The sequence below is a fragment of the Chaetodon trifascialis genome, chromosome 24, assembly GCF_039877785.1.
Source record: "Chaetodon trifascialis isolate fChaTrf1 chromosome 24, fChaTrf1.hap1, whole genome shotgun sequence".
NCBI lineage: Eukaryota > Metazoa > Chordata > Actinopteri > Chaetodontiformes > Chaetodontidae > Chaetodon > Chaetodon trifascialis.
The window spans coordinates 1,850,025-1,871,453 of record NC_092079.1 but is presented as its reverse complement, the minus strand read 5'-3'; the positions used below and the strand labels follow the sequence as shown (position 1 = coordinate 1,871,453).

The 21,429-nt window shown below is 40.4% G+C and overlaps 1 protein-coding gene and 1 long non-coding RNA gene across 2 annotated transcripts; one reads left to right on the top strand and one right to left on the bottom strand.

The window, feature by feature from the left end:
• The first annotated feature begins 9,778 nt into the window (after positions 1-9,778).
• Positions 9,779-17,548, top strand: LOC139352072 (cyclic nucleotide-gated channel cone photoreceptor subunit alpha-like). Its single transcript, XM_070994120.1, has 8 exons — positions 9,779-10,013; positions 12,943-12,996; positions 13,264-13,362; positions 14,305-14,361; positions 15,045-15,191; positions 15,623-15,724; positions 15,807-15,913; positions 16,009-17,548. Exons 3-8 carry the CDS (start codon positions 13,277-13,279, stop codon positions 17,364-17,366), a joined length of 1,857 nt encoding a protein of 618 aa, XP_070850221.1. The 5' UTR covers positions 9,779-10,013; positions 12,943-12,996; positions 13,264-13,276; the 3' UTR covers positions 17,367-17,548.
• Positions 17,549-19,426: 1,878 nt separating this feature from the next.
• On the bottom strand, positions 19,427-21,070 carry LOC139352080 (uncharacterized). Its single transcript, XR_011603621.1, has 2 exons — positions 20,848-21,070; positions 19,427-20,810 (listed from the first exon to the last, which is right to left on the bottom strand). It is a non-coding gene; the product is annotated as an uncharacterized lncRNA (long non-coding RNA).
• Between the last annotated feature and the right edge of the window lie 359 nt (positions 21,071-21,429).

The window sequence follows — 21,429 nt, the reverse complement described above, 5'->3', positions numbered from 1 at the left end:
GAATTTTGAGCATGTAAATGTATCCACAATGCTGTGTTGTGCCTTCCAAAATTGCTGTATAACATAACATGGAACATAAAAAGTCAAGACAAGAAGTTGTCTGTGGCTGGATTACTGGAAATCTTCATGGACAAATCTTGTATCACAATTACATTACTCATGTCAGTGATTCATTGTGCTTTCATGAGGTGACTAAACATACAGCTTGTGCTGATCATAAACCTGTACACAGGTCCAATCACAGTTATTACACACTCAGGAAATCATAGATCCAAGACCCAGATGGTCACCACAGATATCATGAAAGTTAAAAAGAAATTTTTTGAAACAGAAATTTTGAAGCTGTATTTGTTTAGATGGAAACAATGAGAACAATGAAACATTTTAAAAACTTGCTGATCTGAATTAACCGTAACCTGAACCTGCAATTGAAATCTGATGTACATTTCACAATGAAATAACACATATTTTTTACAAATGTCAGAAGTTACATTATTTGTGTGGCAGAAATATGTTTTTCTTCTTATCCTTCTATTAGTCGTCTCTGTTGCTGCCCCCAGCCCCATACACACCAGCTTGGGTCGCAGTGGTCTGGCTCATCGGCATATGATGGAAAGGTGCACACATAATAACCATGACAACATGGTGTCCTGTATTTAAATAATCCACTCAGTGTAAAGCTATGATGCTGTTGTATATGTACTACTACTACTGTACCTACCTACTGTATAATGTGGACATCCCAATTCAATGTGAAAACAATCTTTTCAGTAACTTTAAAGCTATTTATTGAGGGGGACATTTAAAGATAAAGGGATTGAACCAGCAACCTGATAAGACCCAATGACAAGTAAACACTCATGCAGCAACAATAATACAAATAAATGAGTAGAAATACTGTAACTTTAACTAACTTTGTCTGACTTTTCTCTCTAAGTCCTAACCTTCTTCTTGTTTGACCTCAGAGATGAATGAATGAACTGTTGTTGGCTCGGGAGGAGGAGCAGAGTGACTGGCCAATTTCTGTTACCATTCAGCCATTCAGCTCTAAGTGTGCAGGCAGGAGGAAGCTGTCGGATCACTTGCAGACACATGGCTCTGTAATTACAGGAGGTAGCCGATGTGTAGTAGCGAACAGAGGGATGTTGTTTCAGACACCACCAGAGAGCAGGTATTAAGTCACTGGGAGCCACAGGGGAAAACAGAGCCAGCCAAGCAGGCCAACAGCTGATCAGTCAGTAGCTGTTTAATAAAACAGGTTCTTTCCAACCAAGAACTCGTGTTTTTATTTGTTTGAAAGTTTAATTTTCAAAAATGAAATGTGAATGCAGTGAATCATATGGGGTACAAAACTGATTGAGTCGAGTCAGTTTTATCTATGTAGCACAAAATCACAAAGTCCGAAATTTCATGTCAACAAAATGAAGAAAGCTCAGGAAGAGTGACGGACGAGGAGTCTTTCCTGCTGTACAGACAGCAGAGAAGATGGCAATAACAGCAGTATAATTACAATATGGAGTACAAGAATGACATGTAAACGTGTACACATATATATATATAAAAAATCCCTGAATCAGCTTCCAGGTGATGAGACCTTTAATAAAAGTCAACAATGAGCTGTGTGACGCACTGAACAGTGTGAAGGCTTGCAAAACTGTATAAATAAAACTTAATATGTGGATATTCTGTGCATATTCTATGTGGAACAGGGTACCAAATCTGTATGTGACTGCTTGAGCTCCACATCATCTTAAATTAATCTGGTCACATTTTGAAACTAAAGCATATGTGTGCTGTCACATGAATGGGAGGAAAGAATATAAGGCTTCATGGCCGTGAAGAGGATGAGGAAAGGGACGGATGGATAAAATATGTCCTTAAGGAAGACAGTGTGGAGCACTGCTGTAAAGATGAAGACATTGTGTGGACAGAGAGGAAGAGAGACAGAGAGCAAGATAGGAAGTCTGTTCACAGGGATTCAGATAACAGTAATGGAGACGTGAGATAGCATCACTGTCAGGACACAGTGTCTCTACTGAACACTGAGGAACACATTCAAAGTGAAGAACAGTTTCATGCCACCACAACCTTTCCTGACCCCTGGGAACCTGCTGGGTCAGTCTGCTCTTATGGATTATTCATCCTCTCGTCACAGAACACTGGAACTGTAATTGATTAATAACGTTGTTTAGGTCAAATAGCAACAAGTCACGGCACATGTGGTGTAAAGTCAGGTTGAGGTCAAGAGACGCTTTTGTTGTCTGTTGTTTGATGTCATACCTCTATTCCAGGGCTTTTCAGAGGGAAACATCTTTACACCACAGCCTTAATCTGACATCAGTATAGCAACTTTTAAGGATGAGGCTGGTGATATATGCACACTCAAACAAGTGTGTGTATCCAAAGTCTGTGTTTAAAACACATCAATGAGTCACACTGTTTTGTTTTTTTTACTGATTTTGACTCAGGCCCACATCCAGCTGCTACAAATATCTCACAAGAGGACAGGGATTAATCTGCAGCTGAAAATAGCACCAAACACATTATTTACCTCTATTGGAGTGATATTTGTTAAAAACTATAGTAGACAGCCGTTTAAGGACATTACTGTATGTAGTAGCATGTGTTGCCTTGTTGGTTTGTTTCCAGTTTCCTTCACACACACACACACACACACACACACACACACACACACACACACACACACACACACACACACCTAGACACCTACATTTTTGACAATTTGTTCAATTTTACTACCATTACTCAGTTGAAAATGGCACTAAAGGGGTACCCAGTCCTGTCAAAAGTGACATCACAAGGTCTTGACCAACTGTCCGCATCTGATGAGTTGGGAGTGAAAATGGCATCAAAGAAGACCAGCGATGGAGGGTCTGTTTTTTTTTACTAATTTCAGTGCTGCACCCCTGGATGCTCACCCATCACACATCCTGCTGGTAGCAATGACCAATGCTCACATTCGTGTGGCAAACACCAGGAAAGAAGCCGTATGGCAACGAGCCAGGCCCACTGCAAATGTAGCGGTATATTGTACATTAAGCAGCTGACCATCATGCTCCATCCCAATGATGACATCATAGCCCCGGTGGCAGGGGTGGAAGCTTTGCATCATTTTAATTCACATCCACATGTATTGTGCTGTGAGGATGTGTCTAATGTCCGCAGTGTCACAGTCACTCCATAATCTGATGAGAAGGAGACAGGGAGTAGTCTGACCTCTATCTCATTCACACACCGTCAACCGTCACAAGATCATCTTTACTGATTACACTTCATCATGTGACACACAAGTCTGACAGCTTTCTTCCTGTCACACTCTGATATCATGCACATGATGTGTGGGAACGCACACACTGCCATAGCCACACAGTCACTGAGAACGTTATTTTCCTTTTTGTTGTTATTGAACATAGTCTAAAATTGCTGGCGATTCTGCTATATGTCAGACGACAACAACGAAAACAATCCTTAGGACCATTTATTCATGGATTCACCCACGCATTGGAACTTTCTTAGGGGAGTTTGCACTCTCTTCTCTAGTTTCCTCCCTCAGCTCACACACATGCACATCAGGTTAACTGGAGACTCTAAATTGCCTAAAAGTGGGAGTGTGAAGTGTGTGGGAGTGTGTGGGACTATACCAGACTTGTTCATTTCTTGGATTGATGTATTTATTTATTTATTTATTTGTATGTCTTTCTCCCCTTCTGTTGGCCGCACCAATTGCTAAAAGTCATATGTTTATCCCTTCATGTATGGATGAGTTCTTTGATAGGTGGTCCAGAAGAGGTATGGTATCACTGTCTGATCTGTATATTGACGGCAGTTTTGCCTCCTTTGAACAATTGGTACAAAAATATCATATTCCCAGATCACATTTTTATTTATATTTACAGATTCAGAATTTTTGTATTCTCTAACTCTAAATGTATTCCCTTATATCCTCCAACTAGTCTGTTAGATTCAATTTTTGATTGCAAACTAGTTTGAAAACGGACTATCATGACGTGACGCCTTTGGACCGCCTTAAAAATAAATGGGAGAGAGATTTAAATGAACCAATCACAGATGACATTTGGCACAAAATAATACAAGGAATTTTCTCCTCTTCTATTTGTCTTAGACATGCTGTTATTCAGTTCAAAATTGTACACCGACTGCATTGGTCTAAAGTTAGACTTTCTAGGATCAAAGTTGACATAGACCCAACATGTGATCGATGCGGATGGGATCTAGCCACTCTCCTACACATGTTCTGGACGTGTCCAAAGCTTAGCACTTTCTGGCAGTCCATCTTTGAGACCTTTTCTAGGATTTTTGGGAAAGGGCTTACGCCATCTCCATTCACTGCACTTTTTGGTGTAGCCCAGATGGGTTCCCATCTTGAGATGTGGGAAAGAACTATCTGAACTATCTTTCTGTTCTCTGCTAGCTAGGAGATTAATTTTACTGAAATGGAAAGACCCAATACCTCCAACATACAGTCACTGGATTAGGGAAGTCATGTACCATATTAAGTTGGAGAAGATCAGATACACAATCAGGGGGTCTACTAGAAAATTCTATTATACTTGGCAACCTTTTTTAATGTTTGTTGAAGAATATGGGGACAGATGATATAGTACTGTAACCCCCCCCCCCCCCCCCCCCCCCCCCCCCCCCTTTATGTCTGGCTATGTGGATTTTATATGTTGAACTCTGTATTATATACTGTTTACACAGTAAGTCTGGTATCGGGGGGGGGGGGGGGGGGGGGGGGGGGGGGCTGGGTTTTGCTGTTCTGTTTCTGTTTTGTTGCACTGCTAACTGTAAATTGTAAAACTTTAATAAAAAGACCCTGATCAAAAAAAAAAGTGGGAGTGTGAATGTTGTATACTGTGTATACCTGTGATAGACCAAACCCTTAAACACAAAGAAAAAATATATACCGACACCAAGATTTACATTAACAATAAAAAACGTGCATCCCATTCTCTAAATAAATGCTGTTTGTCCACCCCAGCTCTTCATTGAGACATAGGCAATTGTATATTTATTACTTCTGAACACACCTGAACACAAGAGGGCAGCAGTGCTGCACATATAAAAAGGTGCTACCTCTCCAGCTGGAAGACAAACTCAGCCATTATTGTGCTGTGGTCCACCATGTCTGTTGAGTTGTTGGGCCTAGTTTACTTTGGTTTGATTTAGTTTAGTTTAGTTTACTTTAGTTTAGTTTTGATTTTTTGGTTGCAGCAGCAGGCTGCACGGTGGCGCAGCAGGTAGTGCGCGTGCCTCACAGCAAGAAGGTTGCCAGTTCGATCCCCGGGTCAGGCTTTTCTGTGTGAAGTTTGCATGTTCTTCCCGTGCATGTGTGGGTTCTCTCCGGGTACTCCGGCTTCCTCCCACAGACCAAAAACATGCTCATTAGGTTAACTGATGACTCTAAAATTGTCCGTAGGTGTGAGTGTGAATGTTTGTTTGTCCTTACATGTGGCCCTGCAATCGGCTGGCGACCAATTCAGGGTGTACCCCGCCTCCCGCCCATTGTAGCTGGGATAGGCTCCAGCCCTCTGCAACCCCGAAAGGGATAGGCAGTATAGATAATGGATGGATGGATGGTTGCAGCAGTCAGGCAATCCCTATGTGAGACTTCAAATAAGGACATAAAACAAGTGGTATAAACGTCAGTCAATAGTCAATCAGTGAAAACTTATCTCATAATTAGAATAATCTCATCCACATGTGCAATATATATATATATATATACTTGATTGATACTGTATATTTATTTATACTGCATTTTGACCCTGTTTGGCTCCGGTATTCCCACTTTGTCAGCTGTTTGATGGCATTGCCCTAATGATATGGAGGTGAACTGAACTGATCTGGGGCACAGCAGGTGTCTGATGCAAAGGAGGAAGGTGAGGGGATGATGCAGGAGCAACCATAACACAGTGCTCAAGCTGGGAGGCGGACAGAGTCGCCACTGATGCGGCAATGAATTTAATTGGTGTGCTGTATAAGTGCTGCCTGTCAGCAGCTTGTTAACACATCAGCAGCACTGGGATTTGATAACACATTGATGTCACAGTTTGATCTCTATGAACCTCCAGCATTCAGTCCTGATCATGGTTTTATATGACAGCTGACTGTCATATAAATGAATCAACCATTGAACTAATTCTTATTCTGTTTAAGTTTCAGTATATCATTCACAGTGTTATTTGTATCGAGTAGAATGGCTGGCGATCCCACACATTCATAGATTATGTAGGCACATTAATTGCTTACTCTGGTCTAAAGTCCCCCTATTGCTATTGAATGGCAGTCATGTGAGCAGTTATTGGCACATACTGTTCTATGAGATGCCCATTTTATGAGGAGGAGAGCTCTAGGCCTCATGGTTCAAAGTAGTGCATCATCCTCCTGGCATGCCCAGTGATTATATCCTGACATCAGTGGGATTCATGGAGCAGTGCAACCTGGGAGACACTGGAGGCAACAAGCTGAAACCAGGGGAGCTTAGCAATTATAAACACACATGGGGCCAGTGATTATCTATGAACAGCCTCCAGTGTCATGAAATGAGTGTTGCAGCCTGGAGACCAGCTCCAAGTACATGTCTGAGTGACCTTGATCATTAGAATTCAAAGCGCAAGTTAATACTAAATCTTCTTACTTCTGAATACTTGTCAGTTCGCTTTCATGGCAACTCCCTCAAATCAAACACAAATTTCCTCTACATTTCTCTTTTACTTCTTCTACATATCAATTGACCATTGTCCATGTAGGCTGGATAGTTTATCTCTTCCATTAGTCTTGAGCGCTGACTGGATTATATTATAATAGATTTCCCTCCATGCAAGCCACACTGACATCTTTTCATCAGTGGGAATTGTGATCCATCACTTCTTCTCTGTCTGCACACCAAGAAGCATCAACAGATTAACTCTAATCTCATTGACAGTGGCTAATCTGACTCTGCTTTGTGGCTGCAATCCAACCTCACTCACTCTCTCTCTCTCTCTCTCTCTCTCTCTCACACACACACACACACACACACACATACAAGGGTCTGTGTTGTCGTGGAATTCGAAGCCAAATGTACAATCCACAACAGTCCAGAAACAGTCAATTTCAGCTGTCTGAGAAAAAGTGCTCAAAAAGGATCTGCAGGAGTCAGGGTCCGAGATGCAAACACTTTATTGCCGCGACAACAAAGGGAGAGAAATCCAGAAACACACAGGGTGTACATCTGAAGAGGTCTCTGACCTACAACGGTCAGTGCTCTATCTTTTATACAGTTCTGCTGAAGGTATTCCCCGCCCTTGGGGCATATTTTCTTTTTTCTAGGCTCTTCTATTTTTTACACCATTAGGTACTTTTTGGCTGCTATCTCCTCTTTTCTCCTCTCTATTCCTCTAATTATACACCATTAGTTTTTGATTGTCATGGGCTCTATTTTTAAAAAAATAACATCAAATTACAGTTTATTATCATGATTGCATGTAAGCATAAGGACATGTCACATAGAGAATGCTTTAAAATATAGCAAAGTATATTAAATCATCCCAAACCATTATTCGTTAAAGCACAGTAAATCATAGTTATGATTATAAGACCATTTAGTTCTTTCATGATTATAACAAATGTTAAACATGGATTAAATACAGTAAGGTTATGTAAAGACACGCAGGGTTATATTAGGTCACAATCATCCTGGTCTGAAACCAGTCAGAACCAGCTAGAACACCTGCAAGGCCATGGAAAGCCCCAAAGATTTATGATCCAGGTGTCCTGCCCTCACAATGTTAGCTGCATGGTGTCATTGCAGCACATTATCATCACTGCACAGCAACCTCTCTTCTTATCTTTGCACTGTCATCTTGACCTTTTATGCGCTCTTCCTTCACTCAAGCAAACAGCAATTAATTTCTACTATCATATCAGGCTCCACAGAGCTACTACTATTGTTTACCATTAGCTACAGTGTTATACTTGATTCTTCACATATCTAATAGAAAAATTATACTACAGTGTCCTTACTGAGTTCAGGTTGTTATATCTCAGTGACAACCTCTCACAAAAGTGCTTGCATACAACATGCTGGCAGCCCCACTTTACATGTTTCACTTTGGCATTGCTCTTTAGCCAGATACCCATAAAACATTGCATTTGTGAACACATTGCAAATCTGCAATTACAATGTGTTGAGTGTGAAATTGGTATAAGATTACTCGAGGGTTTTTTCTGTATGCTTTGCCTGACATTGAACAGACCTCAGGACCAATTGATGAATTCCCCCTCTGATAAATTTGCTGTCTCTGCCCTGTCACACCGTGTTTGCACGTCTAACTGAGCAGCTGCTTTCATTTTCACGACAGTGTGTTTTCTCTGGGCTCCCAGCTGTCACGCACTGAGCTCAGAGTCCAGGTGGCTCAGAGAAGCAGTGGAAGCAGAGCTGAGATTAGCTGAGGATGCTGGGAGACTGTCCTGCTCCTCTCTGAATGCTGGGGGTGGAGTCTGGTGTCTCACTTTAGCTGTCCACATGCTAAGAGGATTTTCTGAGACTGGAAGGGATATAAATTTGAGGTGGCTCAGACCCAAATCACTCCTGTTTATCTATCCAGTGATACTTAACATAACGTTCAACAGAAAAAAAAGATATATTTAACATTTAATGGATACATGACATGCCCATAAAGTCATTCTTCATTTAAGACTGTCATATCATAGAAGTGTTAATTTTGTTTTGAGAGGGGTCTTTAATACTTTTTGAGATTATAATGCCGCTACAGGTTTAAAAAAGAAGTCTACAGTCATACAAGGTTAGTCAACTTGTTTGTTGAGGATAGAATACGAACTCAGTGATGACAAATTTAAGTGGAACTATGATTTGATTTATTTTGAAGTACATTTTTTAAGCTTTTCTTTTGCATCGTTGGATCTAAGCGGCAACTCAGATTCAAGATACTGGTACTTGCCTACTGTGCTGCAAATGGCTCAGGCCAATCCTACACCCAGAACGTGCTCAAATGCCAGCTAATCCACTACACTACACACCAACTGGCTCGATACTCACTCACTGCAAGGGGGTGCCCAGATACCACTGAACAAAATCTTGATGTATTTGCATGATTATTATAAATTTTGGATTGCATCCTTAAGGTTAAATGCACTTATGGTACATTGCTTTGATAAAAGTAGCTGAATAAACGTAATGTAATGTGTGGACTATGTCACCAATTTCTTGTTATTATGTTCTCTTCCATCCCTAGGAGAAAATTAAATCCATTTAGTCCAAACAAACAAAATCTGCTTACCATTAGTTGTGAACTGTGGGACTGTGAAAACTTTGTTAAAACCTGCGATATTGTTTAATTTGAGCTGTGTTTTCTGTCTAGTCAGCAACTGGTTTGCATTCATTTTACTTTGTGAAAATAAACTTGCAGACAATAGCAATCTGTTTTGTGGTCAAAATTAAATTAACATTGAGGGGTATGTTTAAAATCCCACCGAAAAAATATTTTTTACACAAACTGAGACATTCTGCAGATAATCCCAGACAACATCTTGTTTCATGTCATGATATTGATATACTTTATCACTAAGATTTATTTTTTAGTGTCCACTCACACTGGCTGATTCTCAGGTAATTTGATCGCATAGAAAATTGTTATTTCCTCCCTCCTCCCCTCCTGCCCCTCCCTTATCCTCAGTTAAGAGGTGGTGCATAGTGGATGAACAGAAAGAACTCCTCCACAGCAGGGGAAGATCTTGCCTATAGAAAAGCACAAGTGTTGTTTGCTCCTGTGACTCGTGTTAGAAGACAGATATTAACTCTTTCACAACAAGATCTATATTTCCAGCAAGATTCTTCAGCTCTCCTGCCAGTCTTATGTTTGACATGAAGGAAGAAGAACAAACAAGGAGCAATATGGAATTAATTCAGAGCTCATTCTGGCTTCTCCTCACTGTCTGAATTGCTCATCATCATCACTCACATTCAGGTAAGCTAAGTTCACACAGTAGATAGTGCTTGCTGTCAGTGAAACAGTGTGATTGTTGGAAAAAAAAACAACCAAACAAAGAAAAACAACAACAACAACTCTGAAGTCCTGAGCTTAACAAGTCACACTGGGTTGAAAATCTAATTTTAGTCAATATAATCTGGCAGAGAAGGATTTGAATTAACAGCACTAAAGAAGAAACATGCTGAGCTAATGGGACTAAAGACAGACAGAAGCTGTTTCACTGCCTGTATATAGAATCAGCAGGACTAATATTGAATCTTACTTTTGGTATGAATGTAGGCCTGCTCAAAAGGAAGTGTCTGTATGCATACTGTGTATGGAAAGTATGTTTATTGACAATGATATTTCATATCTCTTTTACAAGGGAATTCTGTCATCCACATTTAGTTAGAAGCAGGACAGAACCTGTTTCTCTTGGACCACAATATAAAACTGATAAAACATTTCAACAGCATTAAAACAAAAATGTAAAAACTCAAAATCTGACTGTGTAAATCAAAACCAGTTTAGTGCTCTGCAAAGGTGGGAATGGAACCACTGAACCTCTTGTTACAAGCCAGAGTCAGTCAGTCAGCTTCTCTAACCGTCTGCCTATCTATGTACGTCTGGCTACAGATTCTATTTCTGGTGTTCTTTTAGCTCATGTCTGCATGAATGTCTACCAGATTATGACTAATGTGAAAATACTGACAACACAATAATAAGCAAGATGCACTTTAATGTACTTCAATGAGTTGCTGTTAGGTTAAGATGACCACATTCATGATGATCCAGTTCTTTTAAACTTAACAATGTGACTTCTTTTGAGCCAAAATAGTAGGTGAGATGCATCAAGCAGGGGGTAGGCCGGTACAGGAGCCATTAAGTCAAATCCACTGCTGCCAGTTAGCCTAAACCAGTGGTGGTCTTAATGCTACTCTTAGACCTCATCTTGGCTACAGCCCTGCTTGTGAAAGTTAAACCAGATGACTAGCACTGAATTTGTAGGTTCTATCTGAGGAATGGACATGGGGTTATAGCTACCATAAAACCCCAAGGTAACACATATGCATAATGACTGAGGCCTGGGTGTTTACATAAAATAAGATGAAGACAAGTCTTCATTGATTAAAATATGTGGTCTTGTCTTGGTCATGGTTGTCATGGCTGTGGTGGCAACAACACAAAGCATTTCAGAGGGGATCCTTTTCCCAGCGGGACTGGAAGCTGTTGTCCCTCAAGTGCATCCAGGGTCTGACTCAGGGTTTTTGCCTTGTCAAATTGACACTGCCCAGAGGCATCTTTACTAACGTAAACCATCTCAACTGGCTTGCGTCAGTGACAAGGTGTGGTTTCCAGATTAAGGGAGTCCCCTCCTGTCATTAAAAGCATTCTAGCGCAATGCATTGCATTACATTGCAATAAATGCTGGGATGGAGCCTCGTTAATGTTAATAGTTCCACCTGTGGTTTGCTTGTTATGACAAATCAACATACCTTCAACTACAGACCACAATTTGTGAAATGTACCCTGTCTCCATTTTTCACATTCATCAGCATCAACAATCACTCAATGGCTGAAGAAGCCAATTCTGGAATCACAGACCTTTGCAGCAGGGTGGGCAATGATAGGAGTTGCTGAAAGTGGAATGTAGGAGAGACTTTTTGGTGGGGGCTCTCTCCTTTCTTTGCTGCTGCTTGACTCTGGCAGACTGTCAAAGATAGTCTTCATCGAAAGTAGCTCCTTCATGTAATCATGCATCTATCTGGCCATTTGCAGGAGTTCAGAGGAGTGTGTACATTCTAGGCTCCAAAGTTATGTGTCAAAAATGTGACAATACTGAGGAGATCCCCTTGGACACAGTAATCAGGAAGTTGTTGAGAAAAACAATTTTTAGGACACTCTTGACAACCTCCCCCCCTTCTGGCTTGAGCAGTGTGGATCCTGAGAAGGGCTCCCTAGTTATGCATGGAGGTGCTGAAGAATTCACCTGCCTTGACTCAAGAATCCAGCAACTCAACCTCACCCACCACCTGTGAGCTAGTTCATGACTAGTAGCTTCCAGAATTCTCAGTCCCGCTCCTGTTGCCACTTGCTGATCAGCACAGGGTTTGACATTGGGATGTGCAGTGTGGGTTATCCCCACTTGTGCCTGACTTCTTTTAACATGAAGAGACTGGTCCACAAACAGCCACCACATTGTCCCTGACACCTTCCACCTACAACTGTGAAGGTGGAGGAGGGCTGCAGATATCCCTGCAGCCCTCCTCCACCTTCACAGTTGTAGTGATCTGCCTGTCTGCTGGATACCTTTGTTCGTCTACATCCCTGTTGAGGTCTTTCTTGGGTTGCGCTTTATCTGGTACCCTGCCTCAACCTTACTACCACGGATGATCCTACCAGGAGCTAATCTCCAGATGGTGTCACTCTTGGGGTTTGTGGTACACGCAAGCTTCTTCACCACAGCGAGGCGGCAACCCGCCAGAGAAGTATTTTTTTCACATCGTCAGTTTTACCTGGTGTTAGTTTGTGGTAATTTGCTTATGCACAACTTCATTAGGAAAAGATGCATCATAGAGCACAATATAACTAAAGCAGTGGACAGTTAAAGCTCTTCAAATCCCATTTTGACACACTGTCGTCATATAATAATGCAAGACCAACTTTAGCTAAAATCATATTTAAGTGGTTAAAAACCTGTAACAAATTTTCAGTTAATCAAATTATCCAACCAACTGACATGCTTATGAAATACCATGTGTTACTTGTAATTTCTCAACAGCCTGTGGCATTTTAGGGGACATTTTAAGAATTCAACCACTAACCAAAAACGTCTCACTGGTGATGGTCAAGAGACATGGATCCATGCGTAACACCTGTATTTTTTGTGAATGTGAACTAATCATTCTGTCTTACTCCTCTCCAGGCTGATGGCCAGTTTGTATTAGGCATCTTTAGTGGGAACGGGACTATTGTCCAGGTAAGTCTCACTAATTATTCTGTGCTTTCACTTCAATTCAGGGACACCAGGATGTACATCAGAAAAAGTTTCCATTTACTGTCAGACAATGTACATAGTGCTGAAAACTGATATTTGAGTCCAGGCATAGTACAACCTACCAACTCAAAAATCCTTTTATTTAAACAAATCCCTGGTACATAGAGATGTCACTGTGTCCATCTTTTCCTATCCATCATGTGTACCCTGCTGATAAACAAATAAGGTCATTTTGATCTCTTTTCCAAGGTGGTCACACATCATGCGCTTTGGGAGGAGCAGTGTTGGCCCTGCAGAGGCCAGCTGCAGTAGCCAGAGCTCAGAGGAGAACATGGAGAGCAAGAGAAGGTGAGCTGTATGCCTGCAACCACATCCTAGACCTTGGAGGACCACGCTGCAAGCAGACAGTACAATGAGTCATTGAGATGTTAGATCAAGAGTCCAGTGCTGCCCAAACCTCAATCACTATTCAAACATATTAAGGCTTCACGCCTAGTATCTAGTTGTGGTAGCCAAAAAGATTTAGCTGAAGCTGATAAAAAACACTGAATGACAGTGAATGAAATGTGTGCGGAGTGCCTGGATTCACTCCATTTTGCTGTTACTCAAAGTGGATGAAATTTAAAATGTAAGTTAAATTGTTTCACGTGGATACAGACATATTTTTCTAACCCTGACAAGCCTGTTCTACATATACATTTGTGTTTATTCATGTGACAGACACACATGTTCCATGTCAGAACATCAAGTCACACAAATAAAGAAATAAAGAAATTCCTCACAAATAACACAAATAAATTAAATTATTTAAATAAAAAATTACAATCCCAGTGCCATTTTTTTACACTGCGGCAGTGGATTGAGGCTCTTTAATTTTTGGTATTGACTAGATCCCATTCAGTGTAAGGAAATATACGAAGAATAAAAGTATTGGAGACGCCTCAGCTAAGGCAATTTAGAGAAGCCCCTCCTTCGATGAGCAAGTGTAAAATTTAGTAAATATACAAGACTCTTCAACATAAAGAGTCTTTCTCTTTCTGTCTTAGAAGACAGTCCTAGTGTTTCACAGAGTTGTTAATATGGAAAGTGATTGAAGCAGTTCAATAAAGAATGAAAAAAGAGAGCTGAGATTGAAGCTTTCTCACCTTTGCACAGCTGATCAATCACTTTGTAAATGGTTGGGAATATCTGACGCTCAGTTTTGGAAAGTTACAGAAATTGTCTGACACATACTGTGTATTCTGATAGTTGCTGTATGTCTTGTTTACAAATTTATTTATTCCTTTCCAGTGATGGTCGGTGGCACCTGGCTGCACAAAACGCAAACAACTGCAACAACAATGATGGGTGAGATGATCCTCTCGCACACCTTTAATCATGCCACTTCATTGAATCCCTGATTAAGTCATCTGATTTCTCTCTGATTGGCCTTGAAACTTCAAATTTGTAACAGAATGAATGATGTTTTGCCAGGAAGAGAGAATCTTATTCAGATATACCACTAAGTTGCAGTATGGAGCATCAGTGTTTTAGGAGCTCAGTCTTGCTGCTGATTGTGACAATTTCTTGAGTAGGACAGTAAACGCAACTCTCACTCAGTCAGATACTCAGTGTGGACACATGCTCCCAATATGTCACAAGAGTCTGTCCCACAGTGAAGCCACCAGGATGAGGGAACTTGTTATGATTCATAGTGTATAATACAGGGATGACAGGGGACAGCTGATCACACAGGCAGATGTCAGTTAAACTCAGTGATGACGCAGTGATCAGAGCATCAGGACAGCTCCTCATTTTAACACCTGCAGTATACAGTAACATGACTGCACTGTATCACAGCGCCCCCGTAAGGCTCTGTGACACTACTACACAACAACAAGATAAAACATATTTATCTCACCTGTGCCCTGCGATCGACTGGCGACTGGTCCAGGGTGTACCCTGCCTTTCGCCCGTTGACGGCTGGGATAGGCTCCAGAAAATGGATGGATGGATGGATCTCACCTGTCTCTGTTTATGGATATTTACAGCAAAAAAGATGAAAAGAAGGAACCACCAAAGGATGATAAGAAAGATGACAAAAAAGATGACAAGAAAGATGACAAGAAAGATGACAAAAAGGATGACAAGAAAGATGACAAAAAGGATACTAAAAAAGATGATAAAAAGGAAGAAGTGTAAGTATCACATACTAGTTTATTTTCTTGGGGTGCAACTTTCCATCAAATTGAAATATTTTAGATGCCCTGTTCAGAATTTTATACAGATTTGGAAACTTTGAAATCTCAGTTTAGTTTAAGTTTTTCGTTTGGGCCTGCCAATGGCAGCAGGCTTAAATCAACATTTGCATGAATGCTCCAGATGACAAAAATATTGCACAAGAATCATCTTCATTTGCAAAGACAAATGACTCTAACCCTTGCCAGAAGTTGATCTTTCTAAACTGGATTATAACAGACAGTAGTTACTAGTACAAGCATGGCAGAACACACTGTTGGTTGAACTTAATGTATCAGTACTGATGCTAACAACCTCTGTCAGAACCTTACTTTTCTGGGTGTGAACATGCTTTTTATCAAAATAATAAAAAAAATCATGTCTCATTCAGTAAAGAGGTGTGGATCCTGGACCCTGCCACAGATATGTACTATTACTGGCTGTGCATGATATCCATCCCAGTGTTCTACAACCTGATGCTCCTTGTGGCCAGGTCTGAATTTACAGCATTTCGTATTTCCTCTTTACAATATTGTTGTTGCACAGGTCTTTGTAATGGTTTTGCTTCCTTCTAGGGCTTGTTTTAATGAACTGCAGTATACAAATACAACACTGTGGATGGTTTTCGACTACATTTCAGATGCCCTCTACTACGCTGATACTTTTGTGAGAGCCAGGACAGGTCAGCGACAGGAAATCTGCTGAAAGTGTGCAGTTTGTGATTAAAGGAAAATTTTAGTTTCCGATAATCCTAATCACATTCCAATGTGCCAACAGGTTTTCTGGAGCAAGGACTACTTGTAAAGGATGCAAAGGTCCTGAAAGAAAAGTACATGAAGACACGCCAGTTCAAATTAGACATCATATCAATAATTCCCACTGATATTGTATTCCTCAAAATTGGAATCGACAACCCAGAGTGGAGGTTCAACCGTCTCTTCAGGTCAGCCCGACTCTTTGAGTTCTTTGACCGGACTGAAACTCGAACCAATTTCCCCAACATTTTCCGAATTGGCAATCTTGTACTTTACATCATCATCATTATTCACTGGAATGCTTGCCTCTACTTTGCCATCTCCAAGGTCCTCGGCTTTGGCTCAGACACCTGGGTATACCCAGACATGAAGAATCCTGAGTTTGCTCGCCTGGCCAGGCAGTACATCTACTGCTTTTACTGGTCCACTCTTACCCTGACCACTATCGGTGAGACACCACCCCCAGTCCGAGATATTGAATACTTTTTTGTCGTAGCAGACTTCCTGACTGGGGTTCTGATCTTTGCCACCATTGTGGGCAATGTTGGTGCCATGATTTCCAATATGAATGCTGCACGTGTAGAGTTCCAGGCGAAGATTGACTCTATCAAGCAGTATATGCAATTTCGGAAGGTCACCAAAGACCTGGAGGCAAGGGTGGTGAAGTGGTTTGACTACCTGTGGACAGAGGAGAAAAGTTGTGATGAGAAGCTGGTGCTGAAGAATCTGCCAGACAAGCTAAAGGCTGAAATAGCCATCAACGTGCATTTGGAGACCCTAAGCAAAGTCCGCATCTTTCAAGACTGTGAAGCAGGTTTGCTTATTGAGTTGGTCCTTAAGCTGCAGCCTCAAGTTTTCAGTCCTGGCGACTACATCTGTAAGAAGGGGGACATTGGCAGGGAAATGTATATCATTAAAGAAGGAAAGCTGGCTGTCGTAGCAGATGATGGAGTTACCCAGTTTGTGGTCCTCAGTGATGGGGCATACTTTGGAGAAATCAGTATCCTTGGTATTAAGGGCAGTAAGGCAGGAAATCGAAGAACAGCCAACATCCGAAGTGTGGGTTACTCTGATCTATTTGCGTTGTCCAAAGATGATCTAATGGAGGCCCTCATTGAGTATCCTGATGCTAAAACTGTATTGGAAGACAAGGGAAGGGCCATCCTCATGAAAGATAATCTCATCGATGAATCGCTGGTCGCTGCTACTGACATGAAAGACTTGGAGAACAAAGTAAACCAGATTGAAACCGATTTGGATGTTATAACTGCCAAATTTCGAAAGCTGTCAGACCATTATGAATCGTCCCAGCGTAAACTCAAACAACGGCTCAGTAATATGTCAAATGAGGTCAGAACCCTCAGAGTAGACAATGAGTAGAACTTGGCTGGACTCCTCCTCTGACCAGCAGTTGGACAGTATCTGTCTCCATTCATTATTCCCATAACTGGTAAAATAGTAACTTTGCTTTGAAAGTTGGCCATTCTCATAAACACAGATATGTATAGGGCTGGGCGTGAGTACCAACTGAATACTGAAAAATGGTATGGTTAATTGTTGGTTTCTTTGTAGAAAAAAGAGCTTGGTCTGTACCAGCTCTATATGGAAAGTGTCCTGAGACAACTTCTGTTGTGATTTGGCGCTATACAAATAAAATTGAATTGAATTGAATTGAATTGAAAATTGAATTAAACAGTAAGGTACAGAATGCTTGGTCAGATTCTCAGTCTTGTTAACTTGTCCTTTAAACAGATGTTCTCTAAAGTAAACCTTCTGTTACTTTAATTTGTACTGATAGAGCTGTTTGTGTGCTGCAATTGAGAAATTTGTCTTTGGTGTCACATTCGCACTTCTAATTATGTGATCTGAGTCATGCCTAGCCATACCAATGCATTTTGGGGATCAATTACAAAAGCAGGCTACGTATTTATTTAAAGCAACTGGGAAAATTGCAATTGTAATTGTAAAATTACCAAAAAATATCTGAGCCACTTTTCCTAGATCTTCTGTAAATTCCAGTCTTCCCCTAACACTCACCCAAATTTAACAACTATATGTACATAATAAAATAATGTATTATACTTTGTATTTTATTTCTATCTGTAGTGAGATTTTAAAAGCAACACTGTTACATAAGGTAATGTTTCCGAGGTCTGTCTTTCAAGAACTGTTTGAAATAAATAGATTTGAAGTGACAGTAAACAGACAAGATGCTGTTTGCACAAAGTGCTTCTGCTGGTGACGTGTAAAAATGTTCAGTTTTTTTTCTTAAGTGTTCTTAATAAGAGTTGAATGACTGCAATTACCATGTACGTCAGTCTTGTTTTCAACTTGGGTCATAATCAGTTAATATTACAAGTTTGATTTTACCATTTATTCAAGAAACATCTGTGTTTATTTCAAACTAAAGCAGAAACAGACCAACAGTGAGTCAATTTTGGAAGTAAAATACAAGCTAAAATTAATTATGGGGCTATTAATACTGTGTAGTGGGAGACAAGTGAGATGTTTTTAGATTGCATACATACATGGCATGTGGCTGCTTCCACTGGTTTGTTCATTTGACTAAAGACATTGTAGGTTGAAATATTGCATCATTAAATCTTTGGTAACTTGCACAATTCAGTGCAAAGACAACCCTTCCATCACCTTTGTATGCTGCTGTTGATTGCACCAGTACTCACCTGAGGTTGCATGTGCACACTACCCACTCCCTTTGCTGGAACTGTTGATAAGAGCAGCCTCTGTGGTCAGTGACCAACTTTGATTTACAATCAGGAGCATATTCTATTTTCAGTGTAGATTGGAAGTACATAAGATTCTCCTTAGCCATACTTGTGTGGCTTTATATGGTACAAATATTCAAGGTTCCTTGACTTAAATAATACCCTGACTTCTTATCGAGTGCCACCAGCAGTTTTCACTTAACCAGTGGTAATATTGTTAAAATCTGTTTTGTACAGACGCTTTAGTTTCAGACCATAATGGCTCGACAGCTGCTGGATGAACTCTTAGGGAATTAGAAAAAGAAAAGTAATAACTCACTTTTCATCCAGTGCTATCATCAAATCAAAATTTCCATTTGGTTTATGACCAAATACCTGCATAACTAATAATATTCCCATCACCCTCAGCTGCACTTGTGTTTAGTGCTAATTACCAAATATTGGCATGCTAACATGCTAAGCAGGTTAGACTTTTAGTATTCTTAAAGCCACTAACAACGAAAAACGGTCCAAAAAGGTTTCTTCTTAGCATGGCACATGTTTAATGTTCTTGATGTAGACATTTGAATGTAATCAGCCTAAAGAATGGAAGGTAATACTGGCCAAGGCAACACTGACTTGGATCAACTATGAACAACTGAAAATGGGTGAGATTCACCGTCACTGACACCAAAGTCCCTGTGGACTCAAATCAGGATTCTAAGGCAATACAAGTTGAAAAAAAGCAGTCATCTTTATTTAGCATGTTTTCACAACATTGAATACTTTTAGCCTTTCATCAGTTTGTATCTTTTAGAATGTAACTGTGGAGTCAAACCAATTGATGAAAACCGCTTCCCTTTCCAAGATCAGGTTGATCTTTAACCTTTTACCTTAATTAGGTTCTAGAGACCTTTCACATGTCCAAGTGAGCAGCATCTTCAGCATTACAAAACAGAGGTACAAGAGTAATGTCAAATAACTGAAACCAGACCTGGACTCAATAACAGTTGTAATTACTCCTTGGCCTTTGTTTTAACCTGTACAGAGTTCCATGTGATTGAGGTTTATTGCAGTATAACAATACCTGCCAAGTTATTAATTGCACAACATACTGTACGTTGTAGGGACTCTCAAACACAGTCTAGTGTTAGTCCACATTTCAGGCACTCATTGTACTGTTCAAAGGGACTCCAAACAAGGCTAGAACAAGCAGTGAAGGGTATTCTACAACATAATTTTGCCCAGGTGTGGCTGACACAATGAAGATGAGAAAGTAAGAGCAATTGAACAGAAAGAATGGCTCAGGGCTGTTGTGTACTGATGGTGTGGTTTGAGCACTGTGGTTTAGTGGTATTTTGTGGGTGCCATCACACTCACAGGCTGAGCAGCATTTCAAAAAAATAAAATTAGATAGTCCTCTTGCAGACACATCACTAGGAACCTCATGGTTATAAACACCAGTGTCTGAGTGAGAAGTCACAGATTTAGCCTCCTACAACAACCACAACCACTGAAGTGCCCACCCATCTGCTCTGAACAACTTGTCAGTGACAATCAGTCAGACAGACTGTTGTAGTCCCAGACACCTTTTAACTTTGAATGTATCAATGCAGTTAACCTTATTTGCTATATCACTAATCCCCAACAATGTTGCTTTCAACAAGGCTGACATTCAGTCCCGCTCAGGAAAACTTTTTGTTAAAAATCTGGGTCTTGACAACAAATCCTAACTCTTAAGGGTTCATTTACTAGTTTTCGGGAACCTCCAAACACATTCCATCAGTGGATGGAGTTTGCTCATTTGTCATCATGTGACGAAACAAAATAACTTTGGTCACATAATAACAGATGGTTGTATATAGGGACAGAATCACATACATCTGTCTCTCCTCAAATATGGCCTCTGGTGTCAGATGTTAGAGTCCCTCTTGATCTTTCTCTCGTTGTCCAGACGCCCAGTTGATGATCTATGACCGATTGACATCGGTCCAGTGGATGCTGGATGTGATTTTGGTCTGGCGTTCACAGAGACAGGGCACTCACATTTGACACCAAAGACCACCTCTGAACATAGAGAGGGGTTACCATTGTCCCCATTGTATGACCACTTGGTATCCTGCAACAGAAATTTCATGTACGTTAAAATATGACACCTGGGCAAGGTCCATTGACTGATTAGGACTATGAGATAGTTGAAATAATATGTAGTAATCAGACCTAATCAGACACACATGCTATACCATTTAATACAAAATCTAAAGATGGGTGGAAACTGTTGGGACAGATTTACAGCAGTGTTCATAGTATGGGTTACCACAAGTCATCAAACAAGTTTTTATCTGCAGGTACTGCAACCACTAATGTGGAAGAAAAACAAAAGGTAAAAAAAGAACCAGTGTATTTTATTCATAGATTTAGTTTCAGTGTATACTTTACATTTTTGATGATCATGTTCAAATGTATGATATAGTTTTTGATATGTGGTGTGTTTTAGCCATTGGCTTCCATACATTTCTGTCTGGTATGAAAATCTGCACACACTCTTGAAGTGTCCTTGAGATGTATAATCCATTACAATGTACATCAAGTCATTTTTGTCGGTGCTAGAACACCTTTGTCTAGTAGTGAAGCCTAAGTCTACACTACGTCAGATCTAAATCTAAACTTGGACAAAAAGTAATGCAGACTTGCTGTACACTCTGGTTTACAAAACTCTGTTTCAAGAGTCTGCCAAT